Below are 26,393 nucleotides of genomic sequence, written 5' to 3'. Positions count from 1 at the left end.
TAAAGTTCCCTTGACAAGAAGATGCTCACTAAGTGTTCAGTAAGTATTCAATTTCCCTGCAGCACCCCCACAGGGGAAATGAAGTATTACACAATGTTCTTTCACATCAATGGGATGTCTGTGCAATGCAGGACTGTCACACCTGTGACAGTTGTTAGAAGGTCTGAAAGACTGGCTGCACATGAGTGATCTGACAGCCTCTATTGGTTTCACTTTGTCTGTGTGTTACTGGTATGTCCACACCTCCTGTTCAGGTGTGGATCATGTTACCTTTACCTCTCTCTATTTAGTCTGTTTTTACCCTTCAATCCTTGCTCTGGATAGCTTCATTTCATTTTGGAAAAGCTGGAGTGTGGTTCTTATTGAAGTCCTGTTTATCCATCATCCTCAGAAGTTAGGTGTTCTGCTTGTTGTGTTTTGTCCCCCCCCTCCCCCCGGTTGTTTACTAGGCCTCAGCGAGACGCTGGTTATTTCACCAGGGAAGGAACAGGTTGTCTCTGCCCTATCATTACCTTTAGGGCATCCGAAGATCACCAGGGTTTTCTAGGTTCCTGTGTATGGGCATCTCTACCATCGAGATATGCCCATACGGATAGGAGTTAGGGTCAGGAGCAGGGTTTTATAGGTGGTGACCCTTTTCCTTCCCTAGCGGTGAGGCCTAATGTCTTTCCCCTTTCTTATTGTTGTCTTTTGGTGTTCTCCCCTACTACATCCGTGACAAGGACAGGATGGGTCCTCCAGAGAGAGAGAGACTCTTTACAGCTTCAGGATATACTGTATGTAAATGACTTCTGCTCAATGAGGGTGGGTCTTGTAAAAACACCTTTTTAACAATTATGCTACATCCCCTTATTAAGGGGTCTCATCGGCAATTAAATACTTGTGGTCCACAGTCTATATTACAGATTACAAACTCATGGCCCTCCAGCTGTTACAAAACTACAACTCCCAGCATGCCCTGATAGCTTAAGCATGTCCAAGCATGATGGGAGTTGTAGTTCTGCAACAGCTGGAGGGCCACGAGTTTGACAGCTACCACTGCAGCAAATGTTTCTTAGAACCTCATTATTGGTTCTGTCTACTGAATGGCGGTCAGCACTGGTAAGGGAGGAATGGTGCCGCTCGTATGAGACAAAGACCAGTTATTAAGACCCCCAGCTTAGACAGCACCTATCAGAATAATCAAGCCTATTATACATGGTAGGATTGATCCTGCTGAGTAAAATGATACCTGCTTGGTAAAAATTCCCAAGAAAAAAGACTTTTATTCTTTATGCAAGTGAGGGCTTCAGAGCACCCAGCCGCAGGGTCAGCACTGGAAAGCTGAGGTAGACTGAGGGGCTGGTCTCTATCACTGAGGCCCTCGTTTTCATAAAGAATAAAAGTATTTTTTCTCGGGAAAGTCAAAACCGATTTTCACAAGACAGGTGTCATTTTAATCAGCAGGAACAACCCTAACATATAGTAGGCTTGGTCTCATGGGGCTTGGTCCTGAAGGCTGGTGCTCTTTAATTGCAAAAGACTTGACTTGCATCACACCTCACCAAATCCTGACAAGCGCAACATCTCTCATGGACGTTACTTGCAGCAGAATATAATCAGATACAATGTATCACTGAGAAGTGAAGGACGATACATCAGAGTCCTGAGTTTACTGCCTTTCCGTAAAGCTTTCCTGCCTGATAACCGTTTGTCATCTGACACGGTTAATAATACCTGAGATACAAAGGCTCATAAAGAGCATAAATGCTGAGTGTATGGACATCTGGATAAAACTATGATGGTGGCAGGTGACATGGCAGTGTGCAGTGGTATACCTTCCATGGAGGCGGACCACATGACTGTTATTGGGTCCGGGAGGAGGGGGCGGCACTGAACTCCTTCTTCTGTTCCCAACATATAAAACACTGCATGTTCAGGCAGCTGCCAGAAGAGGGAGCTCAGTACAAAGAGATTATTGCAGCTTCCATTGCAGTCAATGGTAATTGTATACATTTTTATGCTCTGAGCTCCTCCTAGTCGTAGTATTTTTTTTTTATATACTGTGTGAAGGGAAGCAGGAGATTTGTCAGTGTATTTTTGCCATTTGTCTGGTGTAAATACAGTGAGAAATTGTAAGGAATGCACCTTCCAGGCTCCAGCGGCGCGATCCTTAGATTCGGCATGGCTTAGCAACAGCGCAATGCTCTGTTTCTCCCCACAGTGCATGTGTGCTGAAAGAGTCCATCTGTCCAGCTGCACAACTATTGGAGTGCCAGGCCACTGGACCAATCAGGTACTGGTGACAGTCTTTGTTGGCTCTAGCTGGTTCCTGTATTGCTATTTATTCCCAGTGTTCCTGACCATGGCTTGTCTTCTGACCACCCTTTGTCTCACATTTTGGTACTGTGCAGCCCGTTTGGTTCTGACCCATTTTGTACTCTGCATTTTGTTCTCTGTATTGTGTATCTTGTTTGTCCTGCACCTATACTAGTGTAGGGACTGTCGCCCAGTTGCGGTTCTGCCATTTAGGGCTTACTCTGCATGTAGGTAGGGAAAGTGCGCTGGGTTCTAGTTCAGGGACTCACAGGACAGTGAGGACAGGACAGTCCCTACCTACAGTCACGACAGAAATAGGGTGTACAGAAGTATTTCTGAAGTATCTGTTTTACTATTTCTGACAATAAAGTGGGTGATGCATAGGGCGACTTTTTTTTCACAATTTTTTTTTTATTAAAATTTCTTCCCCTTAATGAGCCAAGTTGTAAAATCATCAGAAATCGGGGGCATTCTACATTGCCTGAGGGTGTTTGATGCATTCATACTGGAAAACTGGGTGGGGTAAGGGGGGCCTATGCTAAGTTTTGCTATGGGACCCTATGAGATATGTGTTTTGCCCCTTTTTCTTAGGCTTCATGCACACGACCGTTGTTGTGTTCCGTGTCCGTTGTTCCGTTTTCCGTGATTTTCTGCGGACCTATTGACTTTCAATGGGTCCGTGGAAAAATCGGAAAATGCACTGTTTATCATCCGCGTCCATGATCCGTGTTTCCAGTCCGTGACAAAAAAATAGGAACTGTCCTATTTTTTTCACGGACAACGGTTCGTGGACCCATTCAAGTCAATGGATCCTTCAAAAAAAAAAAAAAAAGCACACAAGATTGTCATCCGCGTCCGTGATCCGTGTCCGTGTGTCAAGGAAGACACACGGAAACAAAAACGGAAACGGATCACGGAACAACGGAACCCTGTTTTGCGGACCGTGAAAAAATACTCAGTTTTCCCTGGTGGAAATGGTTCCCAGGATTTTGCCCTTTATATATGTCACCCCCTCCCCCAATCCAGGAGGGGGCACTATTAAGAGAAATTTACCTGTACACAACCCAGTACCTTGGCCAGACACAAGACCTCTCTACACCTGGGAGATAGCAAAATGACACATATATACAGTACAGACCAAAAGTTTTGAAACACCTTCTCATTCAAAGAGTTTTCTTTATTTTCATGACTATGAAAATTGTAGATTCACACTGAAGGCATCAAAACTATGAATTAACACATGTGGAATTATATACGTAACAAAAAAGTGTGAAACAACTGAAAATATGTCATATTCTAGGTTCTTCAAAGTAGCCACCTTTTGCTTTGATTACTGCTTTGCACACTCTTGGCATTCTCTTGATGAGCTTCAAGAGGTAGTCACCTGAAATGGTCTTCACTTCACAGGTGTGCCCTGTCAGGTTTAATAAGTGGGATTTCGTGCCTTATATATGGGGTTGGGACCATCAGTTGCGTTGTGGAGAAGTCAGGTGGATACACAGCTGATAGCCCTACTGAATAGACTGTTAGAATTTGTATTATGGCAAGAAAAAAGCAGCTAAGTAAAGAAAAACGAGTGGCCATCATTACTTTAAGAAATGAAGGTCAGTCAGTCCAAAAAATTGGGAAAACTTTGAAAGTGTCCCCAAGTGCAGTCACAAAAACCATCAAGCGCTACAAAGAAACTGGCTCACATGCGGACCGCCCCAGGAAAGGAAGACCAGGAGTCACCTCTGCTGCGGAGGATAAGTTCATCCGAGTCACCAGCCTCAGAAATCGCAGGTTAACAGCAGCTCAGATTAGAGACCAGGTCAATGCCACACAGAGCTCTAGCAGCAGACACATCTCTAGAACAACTGTTAAGAGGAGACTGTGTGAATCAGGCCTTCATGGTAGAAGATCTGCTAGGAGACCACTGCTAAGGACAGGCAACAAGCAGAAGAGACTTGTTTGGGCTAAAGAACACAAGGAATGGACATTAGACCAGTGGAAATCTGTGCTTTGGTCTGATGAGTCCAAATTTGAGATCTTTGGTTCCAACCACCGTGTCTTTGTGCGACGCAGAAAAGGTGACCGGATGGACTCTTCATGCCTGGTTCCCACCGTGAAGCATGGAGGAGGAGATGTGATGGTGTGGGGGTGCTTTGCTGTTGGGGATTTATTCAAAATTGAAGACATACTGAACCAGCATGGCTACCACAGCATCTTGCAGCGGCATGCTATTCCATCCGGTTTGCGTTTAGTTAAACCATCATTTATTTTTCAACAGGACAATGACCCCAAACACACCTCCAGGCTTTGACCATGAAGAAGAGTGATGGGGTGCTGCGCCAGATGACCTGGCCTCCACAGTCACCGGACCTGAACCCAATCGAGATGGTTTGGGGTGAGCTGGAACGCAGAGTGAAGGCATAAGGGCCAACAAGTGCTAAGCATCTCTGGGAACTCCTTCAAGACTGTTGGAAGACCATTTCAGGTGACTACCTCTTGAAGCTCATCAAGAGAATGCCAAGAGTGTGCAAAGCAGTAATCAAAGCAAAAGGTGGCTACTTTGAAGAACCTAGAATATGACATATTTTCAGTTGTTTCACACTTTTTTGTTATGTATATAATTCCACATGTGATAATTCATAGTTTTGATGCCTTCAGTGTGAATCTACAATTTTCATAGTCATGAAAATAAAGAAAACTCTTTGAATGAGAAGGTGTGTGCAAACCTTTGGTCTGTACTGTATATATATATACGAAATAAAAAATCGGACTGCACTCCAGATGAATCTTCAGTGAAGTATAAGTTTATTCACCCATACAGTGGAACAAGCGACGTTTCGGCTCATACATGAGCCTTTCTCAAGCTTGAGATTTTTTATTCCGTATTAGTGGGTAAGCACCAGTTACCATACTCAGGCATTGCACCCTTTCTATCCTGTCTCATTGGTTTGGATGGTGCTGCCAGTTATATTTTTTTTCCATATATATAGTGTAACCTTGTATATACAAAGCAGATTGGATATACAGTATATAAAAGGCCCCTTGTTTTCTGGTAGTGACTACATATTGGGAAGTTTGGTTGTGACCAGACAGAGGATGCATACAGTGTCCCGCCAGCACCCAGTTAATAGCGATCATTACCCACATAGCATAGCACATACATCTTGTCTTCACCTGCTGCCAGTACAATACCATGCCACATGGTGCCCTCAAAGCTCTATACTTCCCCAACATGATACAAAATGGTGCCATAGAGATAAGTAAATCCCTGCTGTCTGCGCTCTTCCACCATTAGCGTGATCCCACAGCACACGTATGTACACAGCTCTGCTGAGTGCAACAATTAATCTGCCTACATAGAGCTCCCCCCAGTGGTGGCTGCAGGCAGAGAGATCTTTGCTACTGTACAGTTCGTTTTTTTTACGGTCTGTTAAGGGCAGATCACTTCTTTGTTTCCTCGCCGTTCTTCGCTGTTGTAGTTGTCCGTATTCTTCTGGTTGACAGCCGGGTAGGATCTGTTGACAAGTTTGTCTAGAAATATTTCCCGCCCGTAACAACAATTTATCAGCAGCACTGACAAAGTGAGAGTAAATTAAAGGTTTCAAGCATTGTGAAACAGTCAATTTTATCAGATGTGCAAAACGTAAGCTTTACAGGATGAAAAGACGCAGGATTCGGGGGGGGGGAGGGGGGGTCTTGAAGGCAACAGAGGAAACGGAAAGTTCTTTCAATGACAAGGTTCTCATGTACAGGACATTCATCTATTTGCAAAAGTCGCTACAAAGTTAATTGCTCATTCTGGAGGACCTGGCGCATTCATACATTATTGATTTCAATAAGAATTGTGCAATACTTCTTTTCTCCTGTGGGGGTGCTGCAGTAAAAATGGAAGCCTGCTGGTGACTTCTGCCACAAATTACAGCTCATTACAGGAGATGCCAGTAGTAAGATACATTGTCATCAGCTCAGTGTTGGGGGGCCCTTCAAAAAGTGATTGTGAAGAACACTTTTAAAGGAGTTTTCCAGTATTTTACTATTGCTGACCTCTACTCCGGCTAGCTCATCAATATCACATGGACTTGATCGGCGGGCGTGCCGGGTGTCAGACCTCCGCCAATCTGATACTTATGATATCAATATTAAAATCCCAGAAAACCCCTTTAAGCAACTTGTATAGACTTAACATTATCTTAAAGGGAAAGTCTAGCCTTGCTACCAGTGATTGTATTGTTCAAATTCATCTACAATGAAAAAAAATGTAATCTTTGCAATGAGCGAAACATGTCAGCCGGGGAACGCCATGGAGTTTTAACATGTTAAATGAAAAGTTACGTTTTATTCAATGGGTGCTGGATTACCCTATTTTTTCTTTAAGAACTTTGCAAATAGTCTTAATAAAAAAATAACCTACTGCCTAGTGTATACAGCTCCTATGCAGAGCAGTGCGTCGCCCTAGTAACAGACCTCAATCCTGTGTAGTCTGATTTATTCCTTTCCTTCCTCTCTCTCTCTAAGCAAGTAAAAATGAGATGACAGATGGATGGCAATATAACAGAAGTATCTGACTATGCAGCGTCTGTTTGTAGTCTGTTACCATGGAGACAAATAGGTCTGCTCGAAAATATTTGGAATGAGGACTAATTACAAAGTTGCTTCCTTTTGTTATTTTAGATGAATTGGAACAATAAAAACTGGTCCTTCCCCCTAAAGTTATATCACGACCTATATTTCAGTCCCAACCAGAATTCTGCAGCTTGGAAACTTTTAATAATCAAAGGTTTAATGTATCGTGTTATTCAAAGAGCAGGTATAAGCAGAATCGGAAATTCTAATTCCTGAGCCGAGTGCTACAAACCATTAGGACAATGAAGTCCTGTTGTGTAAATGCCAATCCCCTACCCACAGGATACATGTCTGATGTCTGGGGACCCCCCATCCCCCTTCCCTAATCACTAATCCCATGTCCTCTACTTGAATAGAGCAGTGGTCGAGCACGCTCCCTGCCAATCCAAAGTCTATGGGACTGAGTATGATAGCTGATGCCCCAGCAATTACTTGCACCCTATCCTTTTGATTCTGGGAAAAATGACCTATTATTACATCATGAACGGAGGACGGACCTGAATGCGGACTGCCATACTGTATTATTATGCCACTGTGACTACGCAGGGTCATGAGATGTAGCCACACCATGAGCAGAGGCTGTCAGATAGAATAATGACATCTTGCTGCAAAAGCGGTGATCAGAGACAATTCCTCTTTAACCCCCTAGATGCCAAGGTAAAAGGCAGCTATGGCATCTAAGGGGTTTGAAAGAGGTGTTGTCATCCCCACTAACACCCCATAAGACGATCGCAGAGCGCCAATGCCAACATATTGCAGTGCATTATAATAGTGGTTCACATAATGAGACCAAAAAAAATAAAGTAAAACGTTTGAAAGGCCAACAAAACTGTGTTGCTCCCTCTAGAATTAGATGTATATATCTGTATGCAATAATCTCCTGAGCTCCCTCTAGTGGTGGCTGTATATATCTGCATGTAGTAATCTCCTGAGCTCCCTCTAGTGGTGGCTGTATATATCTGTATGTAGTAATCTCCTGAGCGCCCTCTAGTGGTGGTTGTATATATATGTATGTAGTAATCTCCTGAGCTCCCTCTAGTGGTGGCTGTATATATCTGTATGTAGTAATATCCTGAGCTCCCTCTAGTGGGGGCTGTATATATCTGTATGTATTAATCTCCTGAGCTCCCTCTAGTGGTGGCTGTATATATCTGTATGTAGTAATCTCCTGAGCTCCCTCTAGTGGTGGCTGTATATATCTGTATGTAGTAATCTCCTGAGCTCCCTCTAGTGGGGGCTGTATATATCTGTATGTAGTAATCTCCTGAGCTCCCTCTAGTGGTGGTTGTATATATCTGTATGTAGTAATCTCCTGAGCTCCCTCTAGTGGTGGCTGTATATATCTGTATGTAGTAATATCCTGAGCTCCCTCTAGTGGGGGCTGTATATATCTGTATGTATTAATCTCCTGAGCTCCCTCTAGTGGTGGCTGTATATATATGTATGTAGGAATCTCCTGCGCTCCCTCTAGTGGTGGCTGTAAATATCTGTATGCAGTAATCTCCTGAGCTCCCTCTAGTGGGGGCTGTATATATCTGTATGCAATAATCTCATGAGCTCCCTCTAGTGGTGGCTGTATATATCTGTATGTAGTATTCTCCTGAGCTCCCTCTAGTGGTGGCTGTATAATCTGTATGTAGTAATCGCCTGAGCTCCCCCTAATGGTGGCTGTATATATCTGTATGCAGTAATCTCCTGAGCTTCCTCTAGTGATGACTGTATATATCTATATGCAGTAATCTCATGAGCTCCCTCTAGTGTGGTTGTATATATCTGTATGTAGTAATCTGCTGAGCTCCCTCTAGTGGTGGCTGTATATATCTGTATGTAGTTATCTTCTGAGCTCCCTCTAGTGGTGATTGTATATATCTGTATGTAGTAATCTCCTGAGCTCCCTCTAATGGTGGCTGTATATATCTGTATGTAGTAATCTCCTGAGCTCCCTCTAGTGGTGGCTGTATATATCTGTATGTAGTAACCTCCTGAGCGCCCTCTAGTGGTGGCTGTATATATCTATATACCGTAATCTCCTGATCTCCCTCTAGTGGTGGCTGCATATATCTGTATGTAGTAATCTCCTGAGCTCCCTCTAGTGGTGGTTGTATATATCTGTATGGAGTAATCTCCTGCCTGAGCTCCCTTTACTGGTGGCTGTATATATCTATATGCAGTAACCTTCTGAGCTCCCTCTAGTGTTGGCTGTATACAGGGGTGCACCCAGCCTTTCTTCTGCCTGAGGCGAAAACTGAAACAGCGCCCCCCCATGCCAATTTCTTAACCTAACCCTTTTTTTCACAATGAAAGCGCTCATTGTCCATGGCCCTTCCGCTGCCTTCCTCTTGTCCCTACTTGGTGCTGCCTGAGGCGATCGCATAGCCTGGCCTCATTGGTGGTGCACTCCTTGCTGTATATATCTGTATGTAGTAATCTCCTGAGCTCCCTCTAGTGGGGGGCTGTATATATCTGTATGTAGTAATCTCCTGAGCTCCCTCTAGTGGTGGCTGTTCATATCTGTATGTAGTAATCTCCTGAGCTCCCTCTAGTGGTGGCTGTATATATCTATATGTAGTAATCTCCTGAGTTCCCTCTAGTGGTGGCTGTATATATCTGTATGCAGTAATCTCTTGAGCTCCCTCTAGTGGTGGCTGTATATATATGTATGTAGTAATCTCCTGAGCTCCCTCTAGTGGTGGCTGTATATATCTGTGTGTAGTAATCTCCTGAGCTCCCTCTAGTGGTGGATGTATATGTATACACTCAGCTAAAAAATTATTAGGAACACCATACTAATACGGTGTTGGACCCCCTTTTGCCTTCAGAACTGCCTTAATTCTGCGTGGCATTGATTCAACAAGGTGCTGATAGCATTCTTTAGAAATGTTGGCCCATATTGATAGGATAGCATCTTGCAGTTGATGGAGATTTGAGGGATTCACATCCAGGGCACGAAGCTCCCGTTCCACCATATCCCAAAGATGCTCTATTGGGTTAAGATCTGGTGACTGTGGGGCCATTTTAGTACAGTGAACTCATTGTCATGTTCAAGAAACCAATTTGAAATGATTCGAGCTTTGTGACATGGTGCATTATCCTGCTGGAAGTAGCCATCAGAGGATGGGTACATGGTGGTCATGAAGGGATGGACATGGTCAGAAACAATGCTCAGGTAGCCCGTGGCATTTAAACGATGGCCAATTGGCACTAAGAGGCCTAAAGTGTGCCCAGAAAACATCCCCCACACCATTACACCACCACCACCACAGTGGTAACAAGGCATGATGGATACATGTTCTCATTCTGTTTACGCCAAATTTGGACTCTACCATTTGAATGTCTCAACAGAAATCGAGACTCATCAGACCAGGCAACATTTTTCTAGTCTTCAACAGTCCAATTTTGGTGAGCTCGTGCAAATTGTAGCCTCTTTTTCCTACTTGTAGTGGAGATGAGTGGTACCCGGTGGGGTCTTCTGCTGTTGTAGCCCATCCGCCTCAAGGTTGTGCGTGTTGTGGCTTCACAAATGCTTTGCTGCAGACCTCGGTTGTAACGAGTGGTTACTTCAGTCAACGTTGCTCTTCTATCAGCTTGAATCAGTCGCCCATTCTCCTCCGACCTCCAGCATCAACAAGGCATTCTCGCCCACAGGACGGCCGCATACTGGAGATTTTTCCCTTTTCACACCATTCTTTGTAAACCCTAGAAATGGTTGTGCGTGAAAATCCCAGTAACTGAGCAGATTGTGAAATACTCAGACCGGCCCGTCTGGCACCAACAACCATGCCACGCTCAAAATTGCTTAAATCACCTTTCTTTCCCATTCTGACATTCAGTTTGGAGTTCAGGAGATTGTCTTGACCAGGACCACAACCCTACATGCATTGAAGCAACTGCCATGTGATTGGTTGACTATGTAATCGCATTAGTGAGAAATAGAACAGGTGTTCCTAATAATTCTTTAGGTGAGTGTATATCTGTATGCAGTAATCTGCTGAGCTCCCTCTAGTGGTGACTGTATAATCTGTATGCAGTAATCTCCTGAGCTCCCTCTAGTGGTGGCTGTATATATCTGTATGTAGTAATCTCCTGTGCTCCCTCTAGTGGTGGCTGTATATATCTGTATGCAGTAATCTCCTGAGCTCCCTCTAGTGGTGACTGTATAATCTGTATGCAGTAATCTCCTGAGCTCCCTCTAGTGGTGGCTGTATATATCTGTATGTAGTATTCTCCTGAGCTCCCTCTAGTGGTAGGCTGTATATATCTGTATGTAGTAATCTCCTGAGCTCCCTCTAGTGGTGGCTGTATATATCTGTATGCAGTAATCTCCTGAGCTCCCTCTAGTGGTGGCTGTATATATCTGTATGTAGTAATCTCCTGTGCTCCCTCTAGAGGTGGCTGTATATATCTGTATGCAGTAATCCCCTGAGCTCCCTCTAGTGGTGGCTGTATATATCTGTATGTAGTAATCTCCTGTGCTCCCTCTAGTGGTGGCTGTATATATCTGTATGTAGTAATCTCCTGAGCTCCCTCTAGTGGTGGCTGTATATATCTGTATGTAGTAATCTCCTGAGCTCCCTCTAGTGGTGGCTGTATATATCTGTATGTAGTAATCTCCTGGGCTCCCTCTAGTGGTGGCTGTATATATCTGTATGTAGTAATCTCCTGAGCTCCCTCTAGTGGTGACTGTATATATCTGTATGCAGTAATCTCCTGCGCTTCCTCTAGTGGTGGCTGTATATATCTGTATGCAGTAATCTCCTGAGCTCCCTCTAGTGGTGGCTGTATATATCTGTATGTAGTAATCTCCTGAGCTCCCTCTAGTGGTGGCTGTATATATCTGTATGCAGCAATCTTCTGAGCTCCCTCTAGTGGTGGCTGTATATATCTGTATGTAGCAATCTCCTGAGCTCCCTCTAGTGGTAGCTGTATAATCTGTATGTGTTGAACTCCATCTAGTGGTGACTATAGTCAGACAGAATTTTATCATGTGTCACTATGCCAATACAGGTATATTAAGAAGATAACCAGTGCAAAATCTTGACCCTATTCTTATTAATAAATTAGATATTTGTTTGTTGTCAGTGAATGAGGCTGTAAACCTGCACACAGCTAGTCCTGCTGTTAGCTAAAAAGTGGATACAATTGCATCATTCTAGAGAAAGCTAAATACATGAGCAGAATGGCAGATCTCTTGACTACAATGTATCAGTCTGGAGTCTAGGCTGTTTATATCACAGAGCATTGTCCAGACTGGATACAATTGACAGCAGGACTAGCAAGGTACAGATTACTGTCTCTGAATGTAAGCAAGAGTGTTCTTATTCACTGACAGCAAACAGAGATCTTAAAAATTGTGAGGAAACCAAATATTTTAGAAAATTGTAAAACTTTTCATTATACCATAAATATAAACTGGAAATTCCCTCTCACACTGACATACAGGTGATTACTAGATACTGGATGCTTGGTAGGAGTATATACAAAGTAGTCAACAGTGATCTAGACTTTGTGGATGATTTACTGGAACATTCTGGTAATTAACATCCCAATAACGACCTGATGTGATTAGTGGCAGAAGAGTTAACGACTCGCACTTCGGAGTATTGATGAAATGTTGTCGATAGCCAGGATGTGTTCATCGCAGATAGCGGATAATGGACTGGACACGAGAACGCGCTCAGCAATCTATCCGGGCGATCGTATCACTTCTGTGCTTATCTTCCATTGAATACATTACCAACTCTTAAAGGAACACTCTGCACAGAACTATTGCATTGGGTTATGCCTAATGCAGGACTTGAGTACCTGAGGACCTGACCTAGGTATAGAGTTTTCCTTTAAAGGGAACCTGTCACCGGGATTTTGTGTATAGAGCTGAGGACATGGGTTGCTAGATGGCCGCTAGCACATCCTCAATACCCAGTCCCCATAGCTCTGTGTGCTTTTATTGTGTCAAAAAACAGATTTGATACATATGCAATCTAACCTGAGATGAGTCCTGTGTGTGAGATGAGTCAGGGACAGGACTCATCTCAGATTAATTTGCATATGTATCAAATCAGTTTTTTTACACAATAAAAGCACACAGAGCTATGGGGACTGGGTATTGAGGATGTGCTAGCGGCCATCTAGCAACCCATGTCCTCAGCTCTATACCCAAAATCCCAGTGACAGGTTCCCTTTAAGTCTAGTAGGTAGTCATGATGGATCACCATCATAAAATCACCATATGTTAAGAAACTTAGTAACTTGTGATGTATATGAAGAGCTCCTGCTGCAGAATGTGTGGGCACGGCAGTTCTCTGGTGCATCTAAAGTGAAAAATGGAGCAATTCTGCAAGATAGTCTTATTTATAAATCTCCTAGCGTTTTGTGTCTACAGCTCCTATGCAGACATATGTATTTCCATAGTAACAGACTACAAATAATCCCGGTGTAGTCTGATCCTGCAGTCATTTTACCCCCAATCTCCTTGGCTTCAGGTCATGTGTATTATACTTCCATAGTAACACGTTATATACCTTAGGGGTCTAATTAGATTGTCAGGGCATGCTGGGAGTAGTAGTTTTGCTGCACCCAGAGAGCCACAGTTTGGAAATCACTGGTGGTCTCCAACCTACAGCTCACCAGATGCTGTGAAACTACTACTTTCAGCTGGCATTTTGAGAGTTGTAGTTTCACAAGTTGGAGGTCATTGGCCTATAGCAAGCAGCCCCGCAGGAGCAATAACTGATTCAGGCACTTGTTGAAAATACTTATTTTTGCTAATTAATCTTGATGATTGGTTGAGACAAGAGGTGTCGCATGAACGCTGAAGGAGTAGTGGATGTCGTCACAACGCACCTCCCCCAAATACAAATTACCTGGCTCAACAGTGGGTTATAAAGTAATAAAATCTAGCTCTGGAGTGCCCTCTATGGCCTGGTGTGTGGTACTGCTGAATCACAAAAGTGAAATCCATCATCGTTATCCTGGATTTTTATGTACACTGACTTCCTTCTGCTTCTTCTCCTCTGTAAAGTACAAAGTTCATATTAAACAATACACCCGCCAGCATTGACTGCGCCGCTGAGAGCGCATGAACGTTCCTCCTGTAAAAATAACTCTAATTACTCATGCTGTCACTGATTAATGGCTCCTTGCTCCATTATCAGCTCAGCCTGACGACATTTACCATTGACAATAATAGTGAAGCGACTCGGAGGAATGGCTGTAAATGCTGTGTTTAGACCAAAATTATTTTCAGCTATTAAAAATCAATGGCATTCATTTTACATGAGAGAACACATAGGATCACAGAGATCTGCACGGAGCGTCCTCATAAGAATCTGACGTCTGCAACATCCTAAACTCAGCTTATAAGCTTATTTCTTCCTAGGATGGAATGAAATTAGAGAGTTCGGCAAACCTCAAGACACTACAGGGAACTTATTGGAAATTTCATAATCCAAAGCTGCAGGTATCTAATATACTTTGTGCTGCTAGGCAAACTGTCCCTTCAACCATGGAACTAATAGCTGGTGTACTCCTATTTTATCAGAAACCTCCTTAAAAAATAAAATAAAATAGTCTGTCCTGATAGGGACATTACTGCTGGTGAGCAAAGGGTTGGTTTGGGGTATAATACTGCTGCTAGTGCGGAAGGGATGAGAAGGAGGACAATGCTTCTACCAGTAGAAGAGTGAACGGAAAGGGGGCAATGCTGCTGCCAGTAGAAGAGGGATATAAAGGGGACAATGCTGCTGTCAGTGACAATTATGCTATCAGTGGGGACTGTTAAAAAGGTGTACAATGCTGCTGCCAGTGGGGAGGGATAGAAGGGGAATAATGCTGCTGCCAAGGACAATGTTGCTGCTAGTGGGGGAGTGGTGAAAATAGAAACAATTCTACTGTCAGTGGTGGAAGAAGTAAGAGGGACAATGCTGTTGACAGTGAAGGAGGGATAGGAAGGCAATGATGCTTCCAATGGAGAAGGGTTATAAAGGGGACAATGCTGCTGCCAGTTGGGGAATTGGTAGGAAGGGGTGCTATGCTTGTGCCAGGAATAATGATGCTGCCAGTGGAGGAGTTATGGTAAAGAGGACAATGCTACTGTCAGTGGGGTGGGACGAGGAACAATTTTGTAGTCAGTGAGGAGGGGTAGAGAGGGGGGACAATTCTGTTGTCAGTGGAGGGTTAGAACGGGGGACAATTCTGCTGTCAGGAGGGGTAAAAAGTGGGGGACATTCTGTCAGTGGGGAGGAGTAGGAAGGGGGAAAATATTGCCTGAAAATGTAAACAAAAAGTTAAAATGACAAAAAACAAGTCCATTAAAAAGTACTTTATTATGTCAAAAATATAGAAAATATAAAGTGCCCATAATTGCTATCACTGTGTCTGTAATGACCTGAGATACTTTGAATGATGTCTCAGGTCTGAGAATGTTTAGCCCCTTTCCATCACCTGATGTACGTACACACCATAATGCAGATGGGGGTGCATGGGGGGGCTCCGGAGCTAAGCTGTCATACAACTACTGTCACATAGATTTATTTATTTTATCCCCCTTACACATATTTGTTTTAGAAGCTCCTCAATACATTATATGGGGCATGAGATGGTGCCATTACAAAATACAACTCGTCCTCAAAAACAAGCCTCTGTGTCAACGGAAAAATAAAAAATGTTGAAAAAATAAATACATAGTAGCCAAAGTTGGCTTGGTCCTGAATGGGTTAAAGGTGATTTCCATAAGACTGGAGAGAACCCACGTGCAGGTTTTGATGGAGTTTTCTTGGGCCAAATCCAGAAGTAGGAGACGTATAAGACTTGCCTTTATCCAGCGCTGTCTCCAGAACCCGCCTGTGTGAATCCAGCCGACCGGGCGGCTCTCCTTGGCAGCATTTCATTTACTGTTTTTAATTAACTAAAATTTACCTCTCGGTCCCGGGCAGCGAATTAATAATCAATTGAGGTTTATTAATTATAACTTAATGAAACTGCGCAAAAAGAATCCCACGTAGCATGGAGACAGCAAGAATGTATCACTTCTGTCTCACAATGGTCCCAGCTCGATACATTTTACAGGCGCTCCATTGTCTATGATATAGACGTGCCGGCGGGGGGGCCCAGCACTCGCTACGCCGGCGCCAGCCTTCCCTTAAGAAACCACCATGAGATAGAGGAGGAGCGGCGAATATGCGTCACACCTCCGTGGATTAACAATAAATAGCGGGAAGAAACAGAAAGTTCCATAAATGATCTGCGTCTACGGCGTGCGCGGGAACAGCGAGGGGCAGGAAACGCTCGGAGCGAAAATGCTGCAATAAAACAAACTCCTCCTGCATAAATATCTACATCCTTCAATATGTCCTTCAGGGGTTGTGTCACTTCAGCAAATGGCATTTATGACGTAGAGACAGGTAATACAAGGCACTTACTAATGTATTGTGATTCTCCATATTGCTTGCTTTGCTGGCTGGATTCGTTTTTCAATAGACTACTTGTTCCCACGGTTACGACCACCGTACAATCCAGGAGCGATGGTCGTGCACACTATAGAAAAAAGCACCAGCCTATGCATGCCAGTCACCAGAGAGGCCGGCACTCTTTCCTATAATGTGGAAGCGCGTGGCCACCGCTGATGGATTGCAGGGTGGTTGTAACCATGGAAACGAGAAGTGTATAATGTGATGGAAAAATGAATCCAGCCAGCAAAGGAAGCAATATGGACAATCACAATACATTATTAAGTGCCTTGTATTAACTTTCTCTACATGATAAATGTAATTTGCAGAAGTGACACAACCCCTTTAAATTTAAAATTTCATCCGAAAAAGGGTTCACCACCCCTCCTCTATTGGAGCTGCCTTAAAATATATTAGGGAATTGCTAAACTAGCAATTCTCCAATGGTTTCCCTGCCGACCTTGGCAGGAGAAACCCAACTATACCCCTGAATTCCCATTCACAGGGTAGTTGCCCCCATACCTTTCCTGAAAGACGCATCTTGGGCTGTTTGCCCCTTGTTGGCTGCCTCGTGGGACTTCTAGTCCTCCTGGGACACACAGAACCATGCTCTGCACACACCCCAGGCTGCAAACAGAACTTCACGGTAGTCCAAAGATATAGGGGTCCCACTAGGGGATTGCATATCCAAGGGACATTGTCTGTATATGTAACACCCCAGAGTGGTGTTACCACTCCTTCACCCTGCTACTGTCTTTATTGGTCTAACCTGTATGTCATCTATATATTTATTTTTTACATATTTTTTACTAATATCTTTCTAAGAAACAGACGTTAAAAACTGAGCCATTCAATTATATGGGGGCAGTCGGTCAGTAAAAAACAGACAAGATAGAAAATGTTCTATTTTTTTACGTCTGTTATTAACCCCGTAGACGACCACTGGTCTTAAAACGGACGTGTGATGGCCTTTAAAAATACGTCCATCACCTGTCCGTTTTTCACTGTCGTCTGCATGTAGCCTTACTGACTGGCTGAAAGGCCTCATGTGAATCCACAGAACTAATAAGTGACCTTTGATACAATAACTGCAAATTGTTACAAATAATGTGCTAGTTGCCTAGCAACCACTGTCCCTTACCTCCTTTCTTGTCCTCATCTTGACTGCTGTCTGCTGTGTCTTGTTTGGGTTGCTCTTTTGCAGGGGCGGCTTCTGGACTAGCGGCAGGCACATCGGCTTGTTTGGACTCATCCTTTGCTTGGTTGGCGCCTTGACCCGAGGACTTTTCTGTAGCTTCAGACTCTGTTTGCTTCTCCTCTGAAGGTTTTTTTTCTGTGTTTTTGGCCTCTTCCTCTGAACCCGCCTCCTGCTTTTTATCTACTGAAGAACCATCTGCCTTCTTCTTATCATCTTCAGACAAAGGTCCATCACTGGTGGGTTCCTCTGTTTTTGGAGCCTCGTTTTCTGTCTTTTCGGCGTTCTCCTTAGCATCTTCTTTGTGGTTCTCCACAGGTTCTCCACTATTCTCATCTCCTTTCTTGTCGCCCTTCAGTTTTTTCCGGATTATGTGTCCGCGAAAGCTGGCCTGGATTTTGGTCGCTGCTTTATGAGCTTTGTCCTCTGGCTTGTTTGCATCTTGGTCAATTTTTTGGTCGCCCTCCTCATTTTTTTCCACCTTTGAGAGAAGACAGAGGAGAATTCAATCAGCCTGCCTCACAGAAAACATATCAGGCTCAAGTCACAAAAAATAAATAAAAAAATCATTCAAGAATTTTAATATTTTTGAACCTCAGGGATTTTTTTCAACTATTAAATTAAAATAAATGACAATTCTGTACAAAGTGGAATGAATCATTCATGAGCTCCCAGAGCGCCACATCCCAGCGCTCTCGAGCGGTTTACTAAACGACACAGGAGTAATGATGTACTGACTACAAACCATTCATATACTTGTCATGTACTGGCGAAAAAGACGCAAAAATATCACAGAGGGGATTCCGAGCTTAGTAAAGATGCCTAATATATACAGTAAGCAGGGGTGTAGCTCTAGGGGGCGCGGAGATAGAGGTCACACCCAGGCACTGGTGCCTGGAGAAGCCAATGGACCCTCTGCTGCATTAGAAGACCCCAGTATTATAAATAGTACCGGTAAAGCCAAAAGCTTCAAGATCCTCCTTCTATCAAGATTCCAGCCATTAGGAGATGACCAATATGGTCTCTATTACAGTTAAAGGGGTATTACTAGTTATAAAGTGAGGGCGTATGGTTGACTTCATACTTCTTCTTGATGCCGTGTTCATCATAATGAGGACACATCACATGATGGCAGTGCAAAGTACAACTCTATTAGTAAATCTGCCCCAATGTGTCCACAGAGGGCAGCGATTGGCTGCTGCGGTCACATGACATGTCACTATGGCCAACGCTACTAGAGGGCGATCAAGCAGAATTTGGCACATGTTCCTGCATAGTCATCTCACGTCGTCCTCATCCAAGAAGGAGAGGCAGGGGCTGGCCGAAGAAAGCTTTGTAGCCTGAGTGACTTGTGCCCGCCCCTGGTGTACTTAATTGCTCATTTGCATATGGGTTAAAAGTATTTCAAGAGTTTCATTATTTCATTTGAAAAGCAATTCTGCAGAGTCAGTGAACACTTCCCGGAGAAGCTTTACTCTGCTTCTCCCCTCTCACAGCGTAAGCCTTACACAAAGACTAAGGCAAGGTAATTGCAGCTGCATCCCCCTCCTCCCCCTCCTCCTCATCATCCTCCTCCTTACTGCTCCATCCCTTGGTCTTCAGTTAATGTGTTACAATCCCTGCAGGCAAGGGAAGAGGAGCTGCAGACGGCTTTAGGGTGAAGATGGCGCCACTTAATAAGATATGCCGCTAAGTGGTACCAGTTTATGCAGTTGGATTACAATGGTGCAGGATTGTCACAATGTTTCTGTTTGGGGGATCTCATTACTGAATTATAGAGTTCTACAGGATTGGAGGAACATGGCTGCTTTCTTCCAGAAACAGCGCCACACCTGTCCATGTCTGGTATTGCTGATCAGCTACAATAAAGCAAATGGGGCTGATCTGCAATACCAGGCACAACCTGTGGGTAGCGTTGGCACTGTAGGCAGCAAGCAGCCATGTTTTTTAACCACTTTAAGACCTTTGGAGAACTTTAAGGACTACTTTTGGGTGTCGATCAAGCACCATAGTGCTCGGGTGCTCGGGCTGAACACATCGGGATGCTTCTGTTCTCTACCAAGCACCTGAGCACAATGGAATTCAATGGGAGAACCTGAGCATTAAACCAGGCACCCCCTGCATTGCAGAGGGGAGGGTGCCTGGTTCATAGGAAAAGGTCAGAAATAGATGGAAACACGGCTTCGGGAACAGCATGGGGAGGATGTCTGGATGCATCTTGGACTCCCAGGTCGCTGCTGGGAACAATGTTGTCCTAGTAGTACGCCACTTTTACAGACTGACAATAATACGCACAAAACCGAAGATAAAATCGATTTTAGAAGAAACATTCTTTCCTGTATATTTACTTGTATATAAAGTGCAAGTGCTGCCAAAATTTACAAGGAAGAGGCACTCCGATACAACCTGTATATCACATAAAGGAGGGCCTCATTCACATTGTGGTACAATAGTTCAGGTAGTGGGACTCCTACACTCATAAATCCTATGCACTAAGTGAAACGGCTGCCAAAAATTACAAGGACCGGCACTCCAATACACCCTTTGTTACACATAAAGTAGGGCATCATACACACCCTCGAAAAACTATGATTGATGGCCTGCTGGTGACCCTCAAAAACATTTGGAGCAAGGGCCTGCTAATCTGCCCATCTAAAACATTATGGGCGAGGGCCTGCTGCCGCTTTGGTGACTCTAGATAACCTGGGACCGATCGCATGTCCCCGTGACAGCGACGATCCATTCGGATGTCTGCCCTATCAACTTTCTATGTTATTTTCAGCGCCAACCACGGTGACCACGGGTAAGGGGAAATCAGTGTTCGATTCCGGAGCCTGATAAACGGCTACGGCAACCACATCCAAGCAAGACAGCATGCAAGCAAATTACCTATTAGGTATAATTAGGTGAGGGCCTGCAGGTGAGCTGACCCTCTAAAAGATTGTAGGTGAGGGCCTGCAGGTGAGCTGACCCTCTAAAACATTATATGCGAGAGCCTGTAGGTGATCTGACCATCGAAAAAATTATATGCAAGGGCCTGCTGCTGAGCTGACCATTTAAAAAATGATGGGAGAGTGCCTTACAGTGTTCAAAGCAGGCTGGGTTGCCTGAATACTTCAAATAGGAATAATAGAATAAAACTCTGGTTCTATTTTGTTGGTTTTTGGAACTAGGGCCATGATTAAGAGGGACGGCCGGGGGCATCCATATTGCGCCGCTAGAGGTGAAATTCTTGGACTGACGCAAGATGAACCAAAGCAAAAGCATTTGCGAACAATGTTTTCATTAATCAAAAACATCGAAGGTTCTAAGACGATCAGATACCGATCGGATACAGTCGTAGTTCCAACCATAAACGATGATGGCCGGTGACCCGGAGGCGTTATTCCCATCACCCGCCGAGCAGCTTCTGGGAACCCAAAGTCTTTGGGTTCCGGGGGGAGTATGGTTGCAAAGCTGAAACTTAAAGGAATTGACGTAAGGGCACCACCTGGATTGGAGCCTGCGGCTTAATTTAACTCAACACGAGAAACCTCACCTGGCCCGGAAACGGAAATGATTGACAGATTGATAGCTCTTTATCGATTCTGTGGGTGGTGGTGTATGGACGTTCTTAGTTGGATAGTGAGACTGGATTTGTAGGTGAGGGCTTGCTGGTGAGCTGAGCCTCTAAAAAATTATATGCGAGGGCCTGCTGGTGATCTGACCCTCAAAAAAATTATTTGTATAGGCCTTCAGTTGAGCTGACTCTGTAAAACATTGTAGGTGAAGGCCTGCTGGTGAGCTGACTCTGTAAAACATTATATACGAGGGTCTGCTGGTGAGCTGACCCTCTACAAATTTATATGCAAGGGCCTGCTGGTGAGCTGACTTTCTAAAACATTGTAGGTGAGGGCCTGCAGGTGAGCTGGTTCTCTAAAACATTATATACGAGGGCCAGCAGCTGAGCTGACCCTGTAAAAGATTATATGCGAAGGGCATATATGCAAGGGGGAGGAGGAGGAGGAGAAAAGGAAGATTCAACCATGTACCCTTGTTTGTGGTGGAAGGGGTGCATGGGAATACAGTATATTCAGCCTTTATGTTCAGCCGCTTTCCTCTGGTGGAGTCGAGAAGTCAGGGGCAATCCAGGCCTTGTTTATTTTTATAAGAGTCAACCTGTCAGCATTTTCAGTTGACAGGCGGATACGTTTATCTGTTATAATGCCCCCAGCAGCACTAAATACCCGCTCAGACAAAACGCTGGCGGCAGGGCAGGCCAGCACCTCCAAGGCGTAGAGCGCCTGTTCGTGCCACTTGTCCAGCTTGGACACCCAGTAGTTGTAAGGCACTGAGGGATCATTGAGTACACTGACACAGTCTGCTATGTATTCCTTTATAATCTTCCAAAAATTTTCCCCCCTTGTGACACTCGGACGCGCATCAGGGTGAGGGTGCTGGCGGGGTGTCATAAAACTGTCCCAGGCTTTGGAGAGTGTTGCCCTGCCTTTGGTGGAACTGCTGTGTGTTCCCCTGGTCTCTCCTTCTTGGTTGGCAAAGGAACTGCGGACTCTGCCGCCAGCGTTGTCAAATCTTTAGAGCAATTTTTCCACAAGGACCTTCTGGTATTGCACCATTTTGCTCGTCCTCTCCACCAGAGGAATGAGAGATGAGAAGTTCTCTTTGTAGTGGGGGTCGAGAAGGCTGAACACCCAGTAATCTGTGTTGTCTAAAATGCGTATAACGTGCGGGTCGCGGGAAAGGCAGCCTAACATGAAGTCAGCCATGTGTGCCAGAGTACCAACAGGCGAGACTTCGCTGTCCTCATTAGCAGGATTATTCTCAATCTCCTTATCCTCTTCCTCCTCTTCTGCCCACCCACGCTGAACAGATGGAATTAAACTTCCATGGGTACTACCCGTCTCCTGCTTCTCCTCCTCCTCTTCACCCTCCAATTCGCACTGAGAAGATGAACTGAGGGTGGTCTGGCTATCACCATGTGTAATGTCTTGCCCCATTTCCACCTCTTCCACATGCAAAGCGTCCTCCTTAATCGTGAGCAGCGAGCGTTTGAGTAGACACAGAAGTAGGATGGTGATGCTGATAATAGTGTTATCGCCGCTCACCATCTGTGTTGATTCCTCAAAGTTTCTTAAAATCTCACAGAGGTCAGACATCCATGCCCACTCCTCGCTTGTGAATAGCGGAAGCTGACTGGAAAGGCGACGACCATGTTGTATTCCACTACTGCCCTCTGCTGCTCACAAAGCCTGGCCAACATGTGGAAAGTCAAGTTCCAGCTCGTGCTCATGTCGCACAACAGCCAGTGAGCTGGCAATTTCAAGCGCTGCTGCAGCATTGACAGACCGTCTGAAGCTGTCGATGACTTGCAGAAATGGGCACACACACGGCGCACCTTCACTAGTAGCTCAGGCAAATTGGGGTATGTTTTTAGAAACCGCTGAACCACAAGGTTGAACACGTGTGCTAGGCATGGGATGTGTGTGAGCTTGCAGAGCTCCAAAGCCGCCACCAAGTTACGGCCATTATCCGACACAACCATGCCTGGTTGTAGGTTGAGTGGCGAGAGCCACAGCTCAGTCTGGTCCTTATACCCTGTCACAGCTCTGCGGCGGTGTGCTGTTTGTCCCCTAAGCATATCAGCTTAAGCACGGCCTGCTGCCGCTTCCCCACTGCAGTGCTACACTGCTTCCAGCTAACGACTGATGACTGACTGGTGCTGCACGCGGATAAATCGGAGGTGGAAATGGAGGAGGAGGCGGAGGAGAAGTGGGGTTTGGAGCCACTAACGTAGGTGCTGGCAGAAACCCTGATCAACATAGGGCCCACAATCCTTGGCGTACGACTTGCTTCCGGCCTCCACAACATTCACCCAGTGTGCCGGCAGGGAAATGTAGCATCCCTGGCTGAATGCACTTGACCATGTGTCCGTGGTTAAGTGGACCTTCCTAGTAACTGCGTTGGTCAGGGCACGTGTGATGTTATGGGACACATGTTGGTGTAAGACCGGCACGGCACACCTTGAAAACTAGTGGCGGCTGGGGATTGCATAACGCGGGATGGCTGCCAACATCAGGCTGCGGAAGGCCTTAATGTCCACAAGCCTAAATGGTAGCATTTCCAGGGCCAGTAATTTGGAAAGCTGCGCATTTAGTGCTATGGCCTGTGGGTGGGTGGCTGTGTATTTTCGCTTGCTTTCAAAGGCCTGGGGTAAGGACATTTCGACTCTGCGCTGGGACACAGAAGTGGATATGGTCGCTGATGGTGCTTGCGAAGGTCCAGGTGCAAGGCGGGAGGCATCCGGGCCTGCGTCTTTGACAGGGGATTGGCCAACATGTAACATAGGGGAAGAGGAGGCAGTGGTGTGACCCACAGACACACATTGTGGCCCCAGGCGTTCGGTCCACCTATTACGGTACTTTGATGCAATGTGAGGTATCATGCTGGTGGTGGTGAGGTTGCTAGTGTTCCTGCCACAGCTCATTTTCGTATGGCACAGGTTGCAAACTACTATTCTTTTGTCGTCCGCACTTTCCTCAAAAAAGCGCCATACTGTGGAACATCTACCCCTTGGCAAGGAGGATTTCCACAAGGTGATCCTCCGTGGAACAGTTGCGGGCCTGTTTGGTGTGGCCCACTTCTCCCTTTTGCCACCCCACTGCCTCTTCCAGTCTGTTGCGGTGCTGAGGATCCCTCCCCCTCTGTACTGCTGTCCTCGCTCGGCTTTCCACCTTCCCAGGTTGGGTCAGTGACCTCATCGTCCACCACCTCCTCTTCCACTTCCTCACCTCCTAACTTGTTGACCTAACCACAACCTCAGTGATTTACAACTGTGTCTCATCCTCTTCATCAACCTCTTGAGACAGTAATTGCGGTTGACTTATTAGCAACTGTGTCTCATCGTCATCATCCACCTCATTAAACACTAATTGGCATTCCCCACCATCATGTTCTTGTGACTGTGGATGCTCAAGAGGTTGGGAATCAGGGCACAAGATTTCATGTCCCTCTTCAAGCGTGCTTGGCGGGAGGGACAAATTAAGGAATGGTGGGAGGAAGGAGGATCAGGCTGAGGATTCTGTTGACCAGACTCTTGGCTACTGACACTGGACTTGGTGGAAGACAGGATGCTGCTTAACCGACTGGAAGCATCATCTGCTGCAATCCAACCGACCACCTGGTCGCACTGGGCTGACTTCAAGAGTGGTGTCCTGCGCCGCCCTGCAAACTGGGAAATGAAGCTAGGTATCGCGGATGATTGTTTTTCTTGTGCTCTGGCAGCAGGCACAGTTTCTCCGCGCCCAGGGCCACGGCCTCTGCGTGCACCATCAGCAGCACGGCCACTGCCATGTCCCTTACTGCTCGTCTTCTTCATTTTAAATGTGATATATGCTTAAAGGTCTGTCACATGTACAGTAGCGTAGGATTTGGAAGTGTATGCGCAAACAAATTTACAAAGGCATTTGTGATTAGGAAACGTTATACAGGACAGGTACCTGTCACGATCAGTGTGGGGGGAAAACTCCACACTGAACACAGGAGGTAAGGGGAACAGTAACTGGGCCTGGAAACTAGGGAAGGAACAGGTCACCTCCTAAACAACCCTAATCCCGGCCCTAACTACCTATCAATATGAATAGATCTTGAAGGTAAAAATATTCATATGCTGTATACCTAGGCCCTAATATCCCTATAAGGCCCTGGAATGAGGTTAGGATCAGAGACAACCCATTCCACCCCAGATGGACGAATGGAAGTCTCTGTCTCAGGCCAGATACAAACAACAGGGAATAAAACAAACACCAAACAATAAGAAAAGACAAGACTTATCTGAAAGTAGAAAACTGCCAACTCCAGAAGCAGCACAGAGTACAACCGACCAGCTAGTAAGAAGACAGGAAGAAAATCTATAAACTGCACCTCCAAGAGTGAGAAGCAGCTACTTATGGGAAAGGTAAATTACCAACAAGCAACACCTGAAGCAACGGGTGTGGCATTCACCAAAACACAATAAGATCCACAGTAAACTTGTCAATTTAACTCACGAGTTGCCAGCCTCTCTGATCTCCTGGTACCTGCCACTTTTGGGTCTCTGAAACGTTTTTGTCCCCAAAAAATATTCAATAACAATCCGTACACTGTCTGTCCCTTCCTATGCTCAGCTCTCCCTGACAACGAATGAGCCGAACATGGGTCATCGGGTGCTGATGATGCGTTCCGGCCAACCAATCACTGTAATGCCAGTAACCAACATGGCTACAGCATTACAATGAGGGCAGTACTTACCTGCACGTTTATTGGCTTATGTAATGTCGACGTCTTGTAATATTTCACCCTTAATCATGACAATGAAACTCCAAAAGACACTCAGTGAAAGGAAGCGCCAAACACGTAACAATATGGGACCATTCACGACTGCGACGCCGAAGAAATTGTATTGTACCTGCTGCGCCGGAGACGAGAAACCCAACAAAAGCAGCCAACATTGCTCAATGTAATCAATGCACCCCCCATGGTCCGACCGCGGTGGATCGCCGGCTTCTGCCGCACCTACCTGCTGTCATGGTGACGCCGATCTGATTCATTTTCGTTAAGATAGTGATGCATTTCCTTCAACACAGAAATCTATTTGTTTTATGCAAGTTAATCGGATTTCTGAAGCTGTAACGTGATGGGTCTATTTAAAGAGGGTTTACTATCTCTACTTGCTGTCAGTGAATAGGAATTGCTTTGATAAAATGGCAGGCAAGGTGTTATATGGGGTTGTGCAGAATTTTTCCAAAGAGAGGGCCACTTCAGGCCACAGGTTGGGTGTAGTAGTACAGCTCGGCACCAATGTACTT

At 45.2% G+C, this 26,393-nt stretch overlaps 1 protein-coding gene across 1 annotated transcript in view; it reads right to left on the bottom strand.

Annotated features, from left to right (window-relative positions):
- Positions 1–26,393, bottom strand: part of GAP43 (growth associated protein 43) — a 55,850-nt gene that overhangs the window by 6,592 nt on the left and 22,865 nt on the right. The window contains exon 2 of the mRNA XM_044287402.1: positions 17,497–18,031. Within this exon, the coding sequence (XP_044143337.1) occupies positions 17,497–18,031 (535 nt within the window). The remainder of the gene's footprint in view (positions 1–17,496; positions 18,032–26,393) is intronic.

This window comes from Bufo gargarizans, chromosome 3, assembly GCF_014858855.1.
Source record: "Bufo gargarizans isolate SCDJY-AF-19 chromosome 3, ASM1485885v1, whole genome shotgun sequence".
NCBI lineage: Eukaryota > Metazoa > Chordata > Amphibia > Anura > Bufonidae > Bufo > Bufo gargarizans.
Note: the sequence above shows the minus strand (reverse complement) of the source record. Positions and strands in the feature narration are given on the sequence as shown.